The sequence below is a fragment of the Erithacus rubecula genome (assembly GCF_903797595.1).
Source record: "Erithacus rubecula genome assembly, chromosome: 2".
Classification (NCBI taxonomy): domain Eukaryota; kingdom Metazoa; phylum Chordata; class Aves; order Passeriformes; family Muscicapidae; genus Erithacus; species Erithacus rubecula.
The window spans coordinates 170,482-183,747 of NC_136685.1; the positions used below are offsets into that span (position 1 = coordinate 170,482).

The window sequence follows — 13,266 nt, forward strand, 5'->3', positions numbered from 1 at the left end:
AAATCCAACCCCAAACTTGGGAAAATCTGACCTAAAAAATGGGATGGACACAATTCCAGCCCCTCCCCAGAACTGGGAATGGCTCCTCCCAATCCTGGAGCCACGTCCAGCTGGAAATCTGGGAATGTCAGAGCTCCAGAAATCTGGGGATGCTCAGAGCTCCAGAAATCTGGGAATGCTCAGGGCTCTGGAATTCCAGAAATGCTCAGGGTCTGGAATTCCAGGTCTCTGGAATGTTGGGAATGCTCAGGGCTCTGGAAACCTGGGAATGCTCAGGGCTCTGGAATTCTAGAAATGCCTGGGTTCTGGAATTCCAGGGCTCTGGAAATGCAGGAATGCCTGGGTTCTGGAATTCCAGAATGCCAGGACTCCGGAATGCCTGGAATGCTCAGGGCTGCAGGTTTCCAAAAATTCTCAGGGCTCCAGAATTCTGGGAATGCTCAGGGCTCTGGAATTCCAGGAGCATTCATTGCTGCAGGTTTCCCTGCATGGCTCTGGAATTCCGGGAATGCTCAGGGCTGCAGGTTTCCCTGCATGGCTCTGGAATTCCAGGTTTCCCTCCATGGCTCTGGAATTCCGGGAATGCTCAGGGCTGCAGGTTTCCCTCCATGGCTCTGGAATTCCGGGGATGCTCATGGCTGCAGGTTTCCCTCCAGGGCTCTGGAATTCCGGGAATGCTCATGGCTGCAGGTTTCCCTCCATGGCTCTGGAATTCCAGGGATGCTCATGGCTCTGGAATTCCGGGGATGCTCATGGCTGCAGGTTTCCCTCCATGGCTCTGGAATTCCAGGGATGCTCATGGCTGCAGGTTTCCCTCCATGGCTCTGGAATTCCGGGAATGCTCAGGGCTGCAGGTTTCCCTGCATGGCTCTGGAATTCCGGGGATGCTCAGGGCTGCAGGTTTCCCTCCATGGCTCTGGAATTCCAGGTTTCCCTCCATGGCTCTGGAATTCCGGGAATGCTCAGGGCTGCAGGTTTCCCTCCATGGCTCTGGAATTCCAGGGATGCTCATGGCTCTGGAATTCCGGGGATGCTCATGGCTGCAGGTTTCCCTCCAGGGCTCTGGAATTCCGGGAATGCTCATGGCTGCAGGTTTCCCTCCAGGGCTCTGGAATTCCAGGGATGCTCAGGGCTGCAGGTTTCCCTCCATGGCTCTGGAATTCCAGGGATGCTCATGGCTGCAGGTTTCCCTCCATGGCTCTGGAATTCCAGGGATGCTCATGGCTGCAGGTTTCCCTCCATGGCTCTGGAATTCCGGGAATGCTCAGGGCTGCAGGTTTCCCTCCATGGCTCTGGAATTCCGGGGATGCTCATGGCTGCAGGTTTCCCTCCATGGCTCTGGAATTCCAGGGATGCTCAGGGCTGCAGGTTTCCCTCCATGGCTCTGGAATTCTGGGAATGCTCAGGGCTGCAGGTTTCCCTCCATGGCTCTGGAATTCCGGGGATGCTCAGGGCTGCAGGTTTCCCTCCATGGCTCTGGAATTCCGGGGATGCTCATGGCTCTGGAATTCCAGGGATGCTCATGGCTGCAGGTTTCCCTCCATGGCTCTGGAATTCCGGGGATGCTCATGGCTGCAGGTTTCCCTCCATGGCTCTGGAATTCCGGGAATGCTCAGGGCTGCAGGTTTCCCTCCAGGGCCTGCACGATCCGCGCTGCCGCCGGGCGCTGCGGCGGCTCCCGGGCCGTGCAGGCTCCGAACAATTCCCGCACGGATTGCAGGGATGGATCCAGCGCCTCCGGGGGCAGCGCCGGCCGCGTGCCCAGCGCCGCGTAGTAGGAATCCTCGTCAAAGGATTCCTCGGAAAAGGAATCCTCTGCAGTGCAGAGAGGGGCTGTCAGCAGCAGTGGATCCCGGGAATCCCGTCCTGCTATTCCCAGAGTGATCCCAGCCAGGAATCCCTTCCCCAGCTCCCCTTTCCCAGTGGAGCCATTCCCTGGCTCCTGCCCCTCCAGCCCTTTCCCCAATCCCAGCTCTCCTTTCCCTCTGCCAAAGGCTCCGAGGATTCCCTGGATCCTCCCCTGATCCAGCTGCACATTCCCGGCTCTCCCAGCCTGGGGTTGGATCCAGCCCCATCCCAACTCCTCTCTGGGAAGGAATTTTGGGATCCAGGGGCTTCACTGGGAATTCGGGACTCCAGGAAGGGTCTCCCTCCCCTTTTCCAACCCCCAATTCCATAAAAATCCCTGGGGATGGATCCTGAGTGTCCTGGATCCCAGAATCCCAGAATGGTTTGGGTGGGATCCATGGACCTTCAATCCCATCCCATCCCAATCCCACCATCCAAGGCTGCCTCAACATTTCCTTGGACACTCCCAGGGATTCTCTGGGAATCCCAGCCCAGCCAGGAATTCCTTCCCAAGCTCCCCTTTCCCAGTGGGAATCCCATTCCACGTCCCACCCCTTTCCCCAGTTCCCCAGCTCCCATTCCGGGCGGGAATTCCCGACCTTCGGAGCCGCTGTTGGGCAGGGGCAGGTGTGGGATGCTCAGCGCCAGCATCTCCCACAGGGTGAGGCCCAAGGGGAAAATGTCGGATCTGTCCGAGATGATCCCGGCAGGATCCAGAGCCTCCGGCGGCTTCCAGGGCTCCGTGCCCACGTAGCACAGCTGGGGATCGCTCACTGGGAACGGGAATGGGATTGGGAATGGGGTCAGGGATTGGGAATGGGAACGGGAATGGGAACAGGGTCAGAGATTGGGATTGGGAAAGGGAACGGGGTCAGGGATTGGGAACGGGGTCAGAGATTGGGAACGGGCTCAGGGATTGGGAACGGGATTGGGAACAGGGTCAGAGATTGGGAACGGGATTGGGAACGGGGTCAGGGATTGGGAACGGGATTGGGAACAGGGTCAGAGATTGGGAACGGGATTGGGAATGGGATTGGGAACGGGGTCAGGGATTGGGAATGGGGTCAGGGATTGGGAATGGGATTGGGAACGGGGTCAGGGATTGGGAACGGGGTCAGAGATTGGGAACGGGATTGGGAACAGGGTCAGGGATTGGGAACGGGATTGGGAACGGGGTCAGGGATTGGGAATGGGAATGGGAACGGGGTCAGGGATTGGGAATGGGATTGGGAACGGGGTCAGAGATTGGGAATGGGATTGGGAACGGGGTCAGGGATTGGGAACGGGATTGGGAACAGGGTCAGAGATTGGGAACGGGATTGGGAACGGGGTCAGGGATTGGGAATGGGATTGGGAACGGGGTCAGAGATTGGGAATGGGATTGGGAATGGGATTGGGAACGGGGTCAGAGATTGGGAACGGGATTGGGAACGGGGTCAGAGATTGGGAATGGGATTGGGAATGGGATTGGGAACGGGGTCAGAGATTGGGAATGGGATTGGGAACAGGAATGGGAACAGGGTGAGAGATTGGGAATGGAAACAGGAACAGGGTCAGAGATTGGGATTGGGAATGGGAACGGGGTCAGGGATTGGGAACAGGATTGGGAATGGGGTCAGAGATTGGGAACGGGATTTGGAACAGGGTCAGAGATTGGGAATGGGGTCAGAGATTGGGAATGGGATTGGGAATGAAAACGGGGTCAGAGACTGAGATTGGATTGGATTGGGAATGGAATCCTACATTGGAAATGGGATTGGAATGGATTGGGAATGGGATCTGGCATTGGGAATGGGATTGGATTGGGAATGGAATCCCAGACTAGAAATGGGATCCTGCATTGGGAATGGGATTGAATTCCATTGAGAATGGAATCCCAGATTGGGAATGAGATTGGGATTGGAAATTGGATCCCAAATTTGGACTGGATTTGGGAATGGGATCCTGCATTGGAATGGGATTTGGTATTTAGAATAGCATTGCAGATTGGATTGGAAATGGGATTCTGGATTGGGAATGGCATTGGAATTGGATTGGGAATGGCATTGGGATTGGACTGGGAATGGGATGGGATTGGGAACAGGGCCCCAGATTGTGGATTAGGAACAAGATTGGATTGGACTGGGAACAGGATCCCAGACTGGAAATAGGATTGGAATGGGAACCCAGATTGGGATGGTGAGTTGGATTGGGAATGGGATCCTGGACTGGGATCAAAATCCTGGATAGGGAATGGGATTGGATTGGGAACAGGATTCCAGACTGAGATTGCAGGAATAGGATCCCAGGAAAAGCTGCATCCCCATCCAGAGCCCAGGGAGATCCCCTGTCCCAGAGGAATTCCAGAATCCTGGATGGATTCCCAAGCCCTGGAGATCCTTGGTGGAATTCCAGAGCCCTCCCTCTGGATTGCCATTCCAGAGGAATTCCAGAGCCCTGTGGATCCCTCCAGATTCTGGAGCATGCAGCTCCAAAATTCCCAATAAAACTGACCTGTTCCCACACTCCTCCAGAACATTTCAGTGCCTCCACATTCCCAATAAATCCTGATCCATTCCCAAACTCTCCAGGAGATTCCAGTGCTTCCAGCTCCACATTCCCAATAAAACTGACCCACCCCCCACATTCCACCAGGAGATTCCAATGCCTACAATTCCAAATAAAACAAATCCATTCCCATTTTCTCCAGGAGATTCCAGTGCCTCCAGCTCCGTATTCCAAATAAAATGGATCCATTCCCACCCTCTGGCTTCACATTCCCAATAAAACTGACCCATCCCCAAATTCCAATGCCACATTCCATATCCCCATATCCCAATGCCTCCAATTCCCAATAAAACAAATCCATTGCCATCTTCTCCAGGAGATTCCAGAGCCTCCAGCTCTACATTCCAAATAAAACTAATCCAAATAAAATGGATCTATTCCCACCCTCTGGTTCCACATTCCCAACAAACCCTGACCCATTCCCATCCTCAGTTAAAACTGACCCATCCCCACATTCCTCCAGGAGATTCCTGAGCCTCCAGCTGAATATTCCCAATAAATCCCAATGAAGTCAGAGAATTCCCAAACGACCCCTGCGTTTTCCCAGTCCCGCTGTTCCCAACCCATCCCTAAACCCCACAAACAGCCTGGAATTCCCAGCCAGTCTGGGAGAAGCCCTGCACTCTGGGAATCCCCAGGATTCCAGAAATTCCCTGGGATCTGGGAAATCCCTGGATTCTGGGAATCCCCTGGGCTCTGGGAATCACCTGAACTCTGGAAATCCCCTGGGTCTGGAAATCCCCTGGGCTCTGGGAATCCCCTGGGCTCTGGGAATCCCCTGGGCTCTGGGAATTCCCTGGACTCTGGGAAATCCCTGGACTCTGGGAAATCCCTGGACTTTGAGAATCCCCTGGGCTCTGGGAATCCCCTGGGCTCTGGGAATCCCCTGGGTTCTGGGAATCCCCTGGAATCCAGGAATCCCCTGGGATCTGGGAATCCCCTGGAATCCGGGAATCCCCTAGGCTCTGGAATTCCCAGGAATCCCCTGGGCTCTGGAAATCCCCTGAACTCCGGGAATCCCCTGAACTCTGGAAATCCCCTGAACTCCGGGAATCCCCTGAACTCTGGGAATCCCCTGGGCTCTGGGAATCCCCTGAACTCCGGGAATCCCCTGAACTCCGGGAATCCCCTGGGCTCTGGGAATCCCCTGAACTCTGGGAATCCCCTGGGCTCTGAGAATCCCCTGGAATCTAGGAATCCCCTGGGCTCTGGGAATCCCCTGGGCTCTGAGAATCCCCTGGAATCTAGGAATCCCCTGGGTTCTGGGAATCCCCTGGAATCCAGGAATCCCCTGGGATCTGGGAATCCCCTGGAATCCGGGAATCCCCTGGGCTCTGGAATTCCCAGGAATCCCCTGGGCTCTGGGAATCCCCTGAACTCCGGGAATCCCCTGGGCTCTGGAAATCCCCTGAACTCCGGGAATTCCCGGGAATCCCACCTGCCAGGTTCTCATCCAGGGGCAGGGACACTCCCACGTCGCAGATCTTGACGGCATCGAAGGCGCTGCGCACGACCACGTTGGGGGACTTGATGTCCCCGTGCAGCAGCCGCTGCTCCGTGTGCAGGTACTGCGGAATTCCCGAATTCCCGGGAAGAATTCCGTCGGATTCGGGAGGGGAAATATCCCGGGAAACTCGGGGAGCTTGTGGATCAGCCCACGCTGATCCTGGCTGATCCTGCCTTTCCTTGGATGGACTCAGGGGTTTTCCCAAACTCCTTTTCCCCCTTTCCCAAGGAATTCCCTCCATTCCCAGCCTGGCATTGGAGCCATCCCCCTCCTGACTCCTCTTTGGGAAGGAATTTTGAGATCCAGGAGCTTCACTGGGAATTCGGAACTCCAGGAAGGGTCTCTCTTCCCTTTTCCACCCCAAATTCCACAAAAATCCCTCGGGATGGATCCTGAGTGTCCTGGATCCCAGAATGGTTTGGTTGGGATCCATGGACCTTCAATCCCATCCCATTCCAATCCCACCATCCTGGGTGTCTCTAGACTGTCCTTGGACATTCCCAGGGATTTTCTGGGAATTCCAGCCCAGCCAGGAATCCCTTCCCCAGCTCCCCTTTCCCAGTGGAGCCATTCCCTGGCTCCTGCCCCTCCAGCCCTTTCCCCAATCCCAGCTCTCCTTTCCCTCTGCCAAAGGCTCCGAGGATTCCCTGGATCCTGCCCTGATCCAGCTGCACATTCCCGGCTCTCCCAGCCTGGGGTTGGATCCAGCCCCATCCCAACTCCTCTCTGGGAAGGAATTTTGGGATCTGGGGGCTTCACTGGGAATTATTTCCCAAAATCCCACCCAGCTGCATCCCACTCCCCCCAGCAGCTGGAAAGGCTGCCTGGCTCCCCTTTCTCCCTGAATCCCAGGATTTCCCCATGTTTCCCCGTGTTTTTCCTGTATTTTTCCCATGTTTTCCCCTTGTTTTTCCCATCTTTTCCGTATTTTTCCCAGGATTTCCCCGTGTTTTTCCTGTATTTTTTCTGTGTTTTTCCCCATGTTTTCGCCGTGTTTTTCCTAGGATTTCCCTGTATTTTTCCCAGGATTTCATGTTTCCCCATGCTTCCCCATGCTTCCCCATGTTTTCCCCATGTTTTCCCCATGTTTTTCCCATGTTTTCCCCATGTTTCCCCCATGTTTTCCCCATGTTTCCCCCACTTTTTCCCCATGTTTTCCCCATGTTTTCCCCGTCTTTCCCCCGTGTTTTTCCATGTTTTCCCCATGTTTCCCCGTGTTTCCCCCATGTTTCCCCCATGTTCTCCCCATGTCTCCCCCGTGTTTTCCCCATTTTCTTCCCCGTGTTCTCCCCGTGTTTTCCCCATATTTTCCCCATGTTTCCCCCGTGTTTTCCCCGTGTTTTCCCTGTGATTTCCCCCATGTTTCCCCCGTGTTCTCCCCATTTTTTCCCCCGTGTTTTCCCCATGTTTTCCCGTGTTTCCCCCGTGTTCTCCCCATGTTCTCCCCGTGTTTCCCCCATGTTCTCCCCGTGTTTTTCCATGTTTTCCCCATGTTTCCCCCCGTGTTCTCCCCATGTTTTCCCGTGTTTCCCCCATGTTCTCCCCGTGTTCTCCCCGTGTTTTCCCATGTTCTCCCCGTGTTCTCCCCGTGTTTTCCCGTGTTTTCCCGTGTTTCCCGGTACCTGGAGGCCCCTGGCCATGCTGAGGGCCACCTGCAGGATGGTGGGGGCCGGGAAGGGGCCCAGGCGCTGCTCCCGGCGCTCCTCGATCAGGTCATTGAGGGATTTCTCCCCCCCAAACTCCATGGCCAGGCACAGGCTCCCGTCGGGAGCCCGGCTCAGAGCCCGGTACCCTGGGGAAAACGGGAATGTGGGAATGGGAAATGGGGGAATGTGGGAATGGGAAATGTGGGAATGGGAAATGGGGGAATGGGAATGTGGGAATGGGAAATGGGAAATGGGGGAATGTGGGAATGGGAAATGGGGGAATGGGAAATGGGGGGAATGGGACACGGGAAATGTGGGAATGTGGGAATGGGGAATGGGGGAATGTGGGAATGGGAAATGGGGGAATGGGAATGTGGGAATGGGAAACGGAAATGTGGGAATGGGAATGGGGGAATGTGGGAATGGGAAACGGGAATGTGGGAATGGGAAATGTGGGAATGGGAATGTGGGAATGGGAAACGGGAATGTGGGAATGGGAAATGAGAAATGTGAGAATGGAAAACGTGGGAATGGGAAATGTGGGAATGGGAATGTGGGAATGGGAAACGGAAATGTGGGAATGGGGAATTTGGGAATAGGGAATGGGGGAATGGGGAACGGGGGAATGGGAAATGGGGGGAATGGGAAATGGGGGGAATGGGAATGTGGGAATGGGAAATGTGGGAATGGGAAACAGGAATGTGGGAATGGGAAATGTGGGAATGGGAATGTGGGAATGGGGAATGGGAATGTGGGAATGGGAAATGGGGGAATGGGAAATGGGGGAATGTGGGAACGGGAAACGAGAATGTGGGAATGGGAAACGGGGGAATGGGAAATGGGAATGTGGGAATGGGAAATGGGGGAATGGGAAATGGGAATGAGAAACCTGGAAGGAACAGGAAATGTGGGAATGGGAAACGGGAAACATAGGAATGGAAAACGGAAATGGGATCCATGGGAACGGGAAACGTGGGAATGAGAACAGGAAACATAGGAATGGGAACAGGATCCACAGGAATGGGAAACAGGAATGGGAAACGTGGGAATGGAATCCATGAGGATTGGATTGGGATCCATGGGAACTGCAATGGGATCTGTGGGAGGGGGAGCTGTGGGAATGGGGATCAGATCCATGGGAATGGGAACAGGATCTGTGGGAACGGGAAATGTGGGAATGGGAGCTGTGGAATCTGTGGGAATGGAAACTGTGGGAAGGGAATGAGATCCATGTGAATAGGAACAGGATCCATGGGAATGGGATCCATGGGAACAGGAATGGGATCCATGGGAACAGGATCCATGGGAATGGGAGCTGTAGGAATGAGGGCTGTGGGAATGAGAGCAATGGGAACAAGAATGGGATCAGTGGGAACAGGATCCATGGCAGTGGGAAGGGGATCCATGGGAACGGGATCCATGGGAATGGGAAGAGGATCAATGGGAATGGGATGGGAACAGGATTGATGGGAATTCAACCCCTCCATTCCCGAGGCTCCACCCCTCCATTCCTGAGGCTCCACCCCTCCATTCCCAAAGCTCCACCCCTCCATTCCTGAGGCTCCACCCCCTCCGTCCATTCCCAAGGCTCCACCCCTCAATTCCCGAGGCTCCACCCTCCATTCCCCAGGCTCCACCCCCTCCATCCATTCCCGAGGCTCCACCCTCCATTCCCGAGGCTCCACCTCCTCCCTCCATTCCCAAGGCTCCACCCTCCATTCCCAAGGCTCCACCCCCTCCATCCATTCCCAAGGCTCCACCCTCCATTCCCGAGGCTCCACCCCTCCATTCCCGAGGCTCCACCCCCCAATTCCCGAGGCTCCGCCCCCCAATTCCGAGGCTCCGCCCCCCATTCCCACCGACGATGTTGGGGTGCTGCAGGTTCCGCAGTTTCTGGGCCTCTTCCCGGAGTCTCTGCTGGAAGAGCCTCCTCTGGCTCTGGGAACAGCTGGAACTGATTTTCTTCACAGCCCACGGAGAGTGGGACAATCCCCGTGGAGACCTGGGGGGGAAAAACCTCTGGAATTCCCATGGATAGTGTGTGGAATTCTCGAGGAAATCCGCCTTGGGATGGGAATGCTCCGAATTCCTCGGTGGAACTCTCAGGGAAAGGGAAATTTTTATCCCTTCCCATTTCCAGATGGAGCTGAATGAGGGTGGTGGAGGGAAGGAATGGAGCCCAGATCCCTGGAATTCCAGCCATGAAGGGGTTATCCCAAAAAAATGGAGCCTACAATCTTGGAATTCCAGCCATGAAAGGGTTATCCCAAAAAAATGGAGACTAAATTGCTGGATTTCCAGGAACTGAGCCCAAATTCCTGGAATTCCAGCTAGGAAAGGTTTACCCCAAAATCCTGGAATTCCAGTTAGGAAAAAGGTTTACCCCAAAATCCTGGAATTCCAGCCAAGGAAAATGTTATCCCAAAATAACAGACTGCCAAATCCCAGGATTCCAACTGGGAAAGGTTTATCCCAAAATAATGGACCTCAAATCCCTGATTTCCAGCTGGGAAAGAGTTATCCCAAAATAATGGAGCCTGAAATCATGGAATTCCAGCCAGGGTTTATCCTTGGAATGGCCCCAAATCCTTGGATTCCAGCTAAGGAAAGACCAGCGGGGTTATCCCAAAATAATGGAGCCCCAATCCTGGAATTCCAGCCAGGAAAGGATTACCCCAAAATAATGGAGCAAAAAAATCCAGAATTCCCACCAGGACAGGCTTATCCCAAAACAAGGGACCCCAAAACCCTGGATTTGCAGGAATGGAGATCAAATTCCAGAATTCCAGCCAGAACAGGCTTATCCCAAAATAGGGGAGCCCAAAATTCCAGAATTCCAGCCAGGACAGATTTATGCCAAAATAAGGGACCCCAAATCCTTGGATTTGCAGGAATGGAGCCCAAATTCCAGAATTCCAGCCGGGACAGGCTTATCCCAAAACACTGTTCCCCTTCCTGGCTTTGCAAATCCCAAATCCCTCCTTGGGCTCCGTATCCATGGGGAGCAGATCTGGGATCACAGAGATCTGGGATCACAGAGATCTGGGATCACAGTCCCTCCTTTCCCAGGATTTGCAGGATCACAATTCCCGAGGCCATTCCCAACCTTTTCATCAGGTACACGCTGACGCCGGTGCCGAATCCCAATTTCTGCATGAAGGGAGAGGCCGGGATGGTGATGGACACGGGGCCGGGATCTGCAGGGAAAAATTCCCGGTGATCCCGGGGGAAAAACCAGCTGGGATCGGGATCTGCCCCTCGGGAACGGCCTCAAATTTCCAGGGAAAGTCCAGGTGGAGTTTGGGAACGGGAATGGGAATCCCCATTCCAGGTGGGATTTTAATCCCGGTGGATTTAGGGAGGGGGATCCAGCGTGGTTGGAATTCCCAAAGCATTCCATGATTCCCACACCGATCCCATTCCTGAATCTGAGTTTTAGGAAAACTCCTTCCAACCCCCCACCCCGGGTTTTTTTCCCAATGTTTTCCCAAATTCCAGCTCCGTTCCCTGGGCAGGTTTGTTCCCTAAAAAACACGGAGCTCCCGCAGATCCAACCCCCAATTCCAGAGGGGAATTTTGGGCAGCACAAAGGAACTGGGATGGGAAACTGGGATGGGAAACTGGGATAGAAAAAGGGATGGGAAAAGGGATGGGAAAAAGGGATGGAAAAAGGGATGGAAAAAGGGATGGGAAACTGGGATAGAAAACAGGGAAGGGAAAAGGGGATGGGAAACGGGAATGGAAAATAGGATGGAAAACTGAGATGAATAAAAGGGATGGAAAACAAGGATGGAAAATAGGGGATGGGAAAAAGGGGATGGGAAACTGGGATGGGAAAAAGGGGACGAAAACTGGGATAGAAAACAGGGATGGGAAAAAGGGGATGGGAAAAAGGGATGAAGAATGGGACGAAAACTGGGATAGAAAACAGAGATGGGAAATGGGGATGGGAAAAAGGGGATGGATGGGAAACTGGGATGGAAAATGGGGATGGGAAACTGATCCCAGAGTTTTTGCACTCGGATGTGCTCAGGGATAAAACCGGGAGGAGGAGGAAGAAGGGGGAGGGACAGGCAGAGTTTTCCAGGGAATCTGAGGAATTGTCCCAGGAAAGGTTGGAGAGTTTGGAGCAGCCTCTGGAATTCACCCCGGGATCCTCCCAAGGCCATTCGCACTCCAGGGGTTTGGAACGAGGGCGTTTCCCTGGAAAAGCCCCCGGGGTCCCTGGGATTCCTTGGGGGAATTTCCCGGGATTATCCCGCAGCTGCTCACCCGCTTTGTCCCGGCGGGAGGAGGGGGTGGGAGACTGGAACGTGTCCATGGAGCCGATCCCGATCCCAATCCCGATCCCGATCCCGATCCTGCGGGCACGAGGGGACACGGACGGACCACGATGGCACTGGGGAATTCCAGGATTTGGGAAGTGGGAAATCCCAGATCTGGGAATTAGGGAGGTCCCAGATTCGGGGAATTGGGAGGGTCCTGGATTTGGGAAATCCCGGATTTGGTAATTGGGGGTTCCTGGATTTGGGAACTGGGGAAAGTCCCATATTCGGGAATTGGGGGGGGTCCCAGATTTGAGAGGTCCCACATTTGGGAACTGGGGGTTCCCGGATTTGGAAATCAGGGAGGTCCCACATTCGGGAATTGGGGAATTGGGAACTGGGGAATTGGGGGTTCTGAGGGATCCAAAGCTGGAGGATGGAGCCGATCCCAGCTCGGGGGTCCCGGATTCGGGAACTGGGGGATCCCCGCTCCGAGATGGGCGCAGCTTTGGGAATTGTGGAGCGGGGCAGGACCCCAGCCCAGGGATGCGGGATCCAAGGCTGGGATATCCCGGATTTGGGAACCGGGGGATCCCAGTTTGGGGGGGAATTCCAGCTCGGGGGTTCCCAGGAAGAGCTCCCGGTCCCACCTCGGCTCGGGCTCCGCTGTCCGGGGGTGCCGCTCCCGGGGAGCTCCGGGATCCTTTTCCCGCTCCCGGGGAATTCCGGGCTCCTTTCCCCGCTCCCGGTCCCGCTCCCGGGGAATTCCGGGCTCCTTTCCCCGCTCCCGGTCCCGCTCCCGGTGAATTCCGGGCTCCTTTTCCCGCTCCCGGTGTCGCTCCCGGTGCCGCTCCCGGGGAATTCCTGGCTCCGTTTCCCGCCTGTTCCGGCCGTTACCGGGCGCCGCGTTCAAATCCCGCGCGCGCGCGCAAGCCCCGCCCCTTCCGGGAGTGCGGCCAAACACCATATATGGTAATGAGGGCGTGGCTAAACTCCCGCTGGGTGACGTTATTGTCCTCAGCTGTGGGGCGTGGCCAGCGCGGAGTGGGCGTGGCTTGGGGCGGTCCCGGGGAGCCCGAGGGGTTTTGGGGCGGCCCCAAAAGCGATGGGGGGGAATTTGGGGCGGTCTGTGGGGCCGCTCGGTCCCCAGGAATTTGGGGAGGGGTGCAGGGTCCCTGGAGCCCCATAAATCCCCCCTGAGCCCCCATCCCTGCCACCCCATAAACCCGCAAACCCCATGAACCCCGAGTGCTCCGTGACACCCCCGACCCCATAAGCCGCGTCACCTTCTGAGACCCCTGAGCCCCCATAAATCCCCATCCCCCACACTCCATAAACCCCATAAACCCCATGAACCCCATAAAACCCAAAAACCCCATAAACCCCACAAACCCCTTAAACCCCACAGATCCCATAAACCCCATAAACAACAGAAACCCCATAAACCCTCATA

General features: G+C 55.3%; 1 protein-coding gene across 2 annotated transcripts; it reads right to left on the minus strand.

Moving 5' to 3' along the window:
• Window positions 1-1,602: 1,602 nt before the first annotated feature.
• PBK (PDZ binding kinase) lies at window positions 1,603-12,565 on the minus strand. 2 transcript variants are annotated; one of them, XM_079326056.1, is made up of 8 exons: window positions 12,464-12,565; window positions 11,821-11,909; window positions 10,655-10,745; window positions 9,408-9,550; window positions 7,525-7,694; window positions 5,834-5,963; window positions 2,448-2,621; window positions 1,603-1,815 (listed from the first exon to the last, which is right to left on the minus strand). In XM_079326056.1, the coding sequence occupies exons 2-8, from the start codon at window positions 11,867-11,869 to the stop codon at window positions 1,613-1,615; spliced, it is 960 nt and encodes a 319-aa protein (XP_079182182.1). In that variant the 5' UTR covers window positions 11,870-11,909; window positions 12,464-12,565; the 3' UTR covers window positions 1,603-1,612. The 2 variants fall into 2 exon arrangements, with proteins under 2 accessions (XP_079182182.1, XP_079182183.1); XM_079326057.1 differs by having other exon boundaries at window positions 11,821-11,884; window positions 12,463-12,493.
• Window positions 12,566-13,266: the final 701 nt, after the last annotated feature.

Bases quoted from the DNA above. Each gene is read 5' to 3' on its own strand.
- PBK (XM_079326056.1), bottom strand. From the start codon at position 11,869: ATGGACACGTTCCAGTCTCCCACCCCCTCCTCCCGCCGGGACAAAGCG. The intron at 10,746-11,820 runs GTGAGCAGCTGC...TTTTCCCTGCAG, and splicing joins CTCCCGCCGGGACAAAGCGG to ATCCCGGCCCCGTGTCCATC. The intron at 7,695-9,407 runs GTGGGAATGGGG...CGTTTTCCCCAG, and splicing joins GCAGCACCCCAACATCGTCG to GGTACCGGGCTCTGAGCCGG.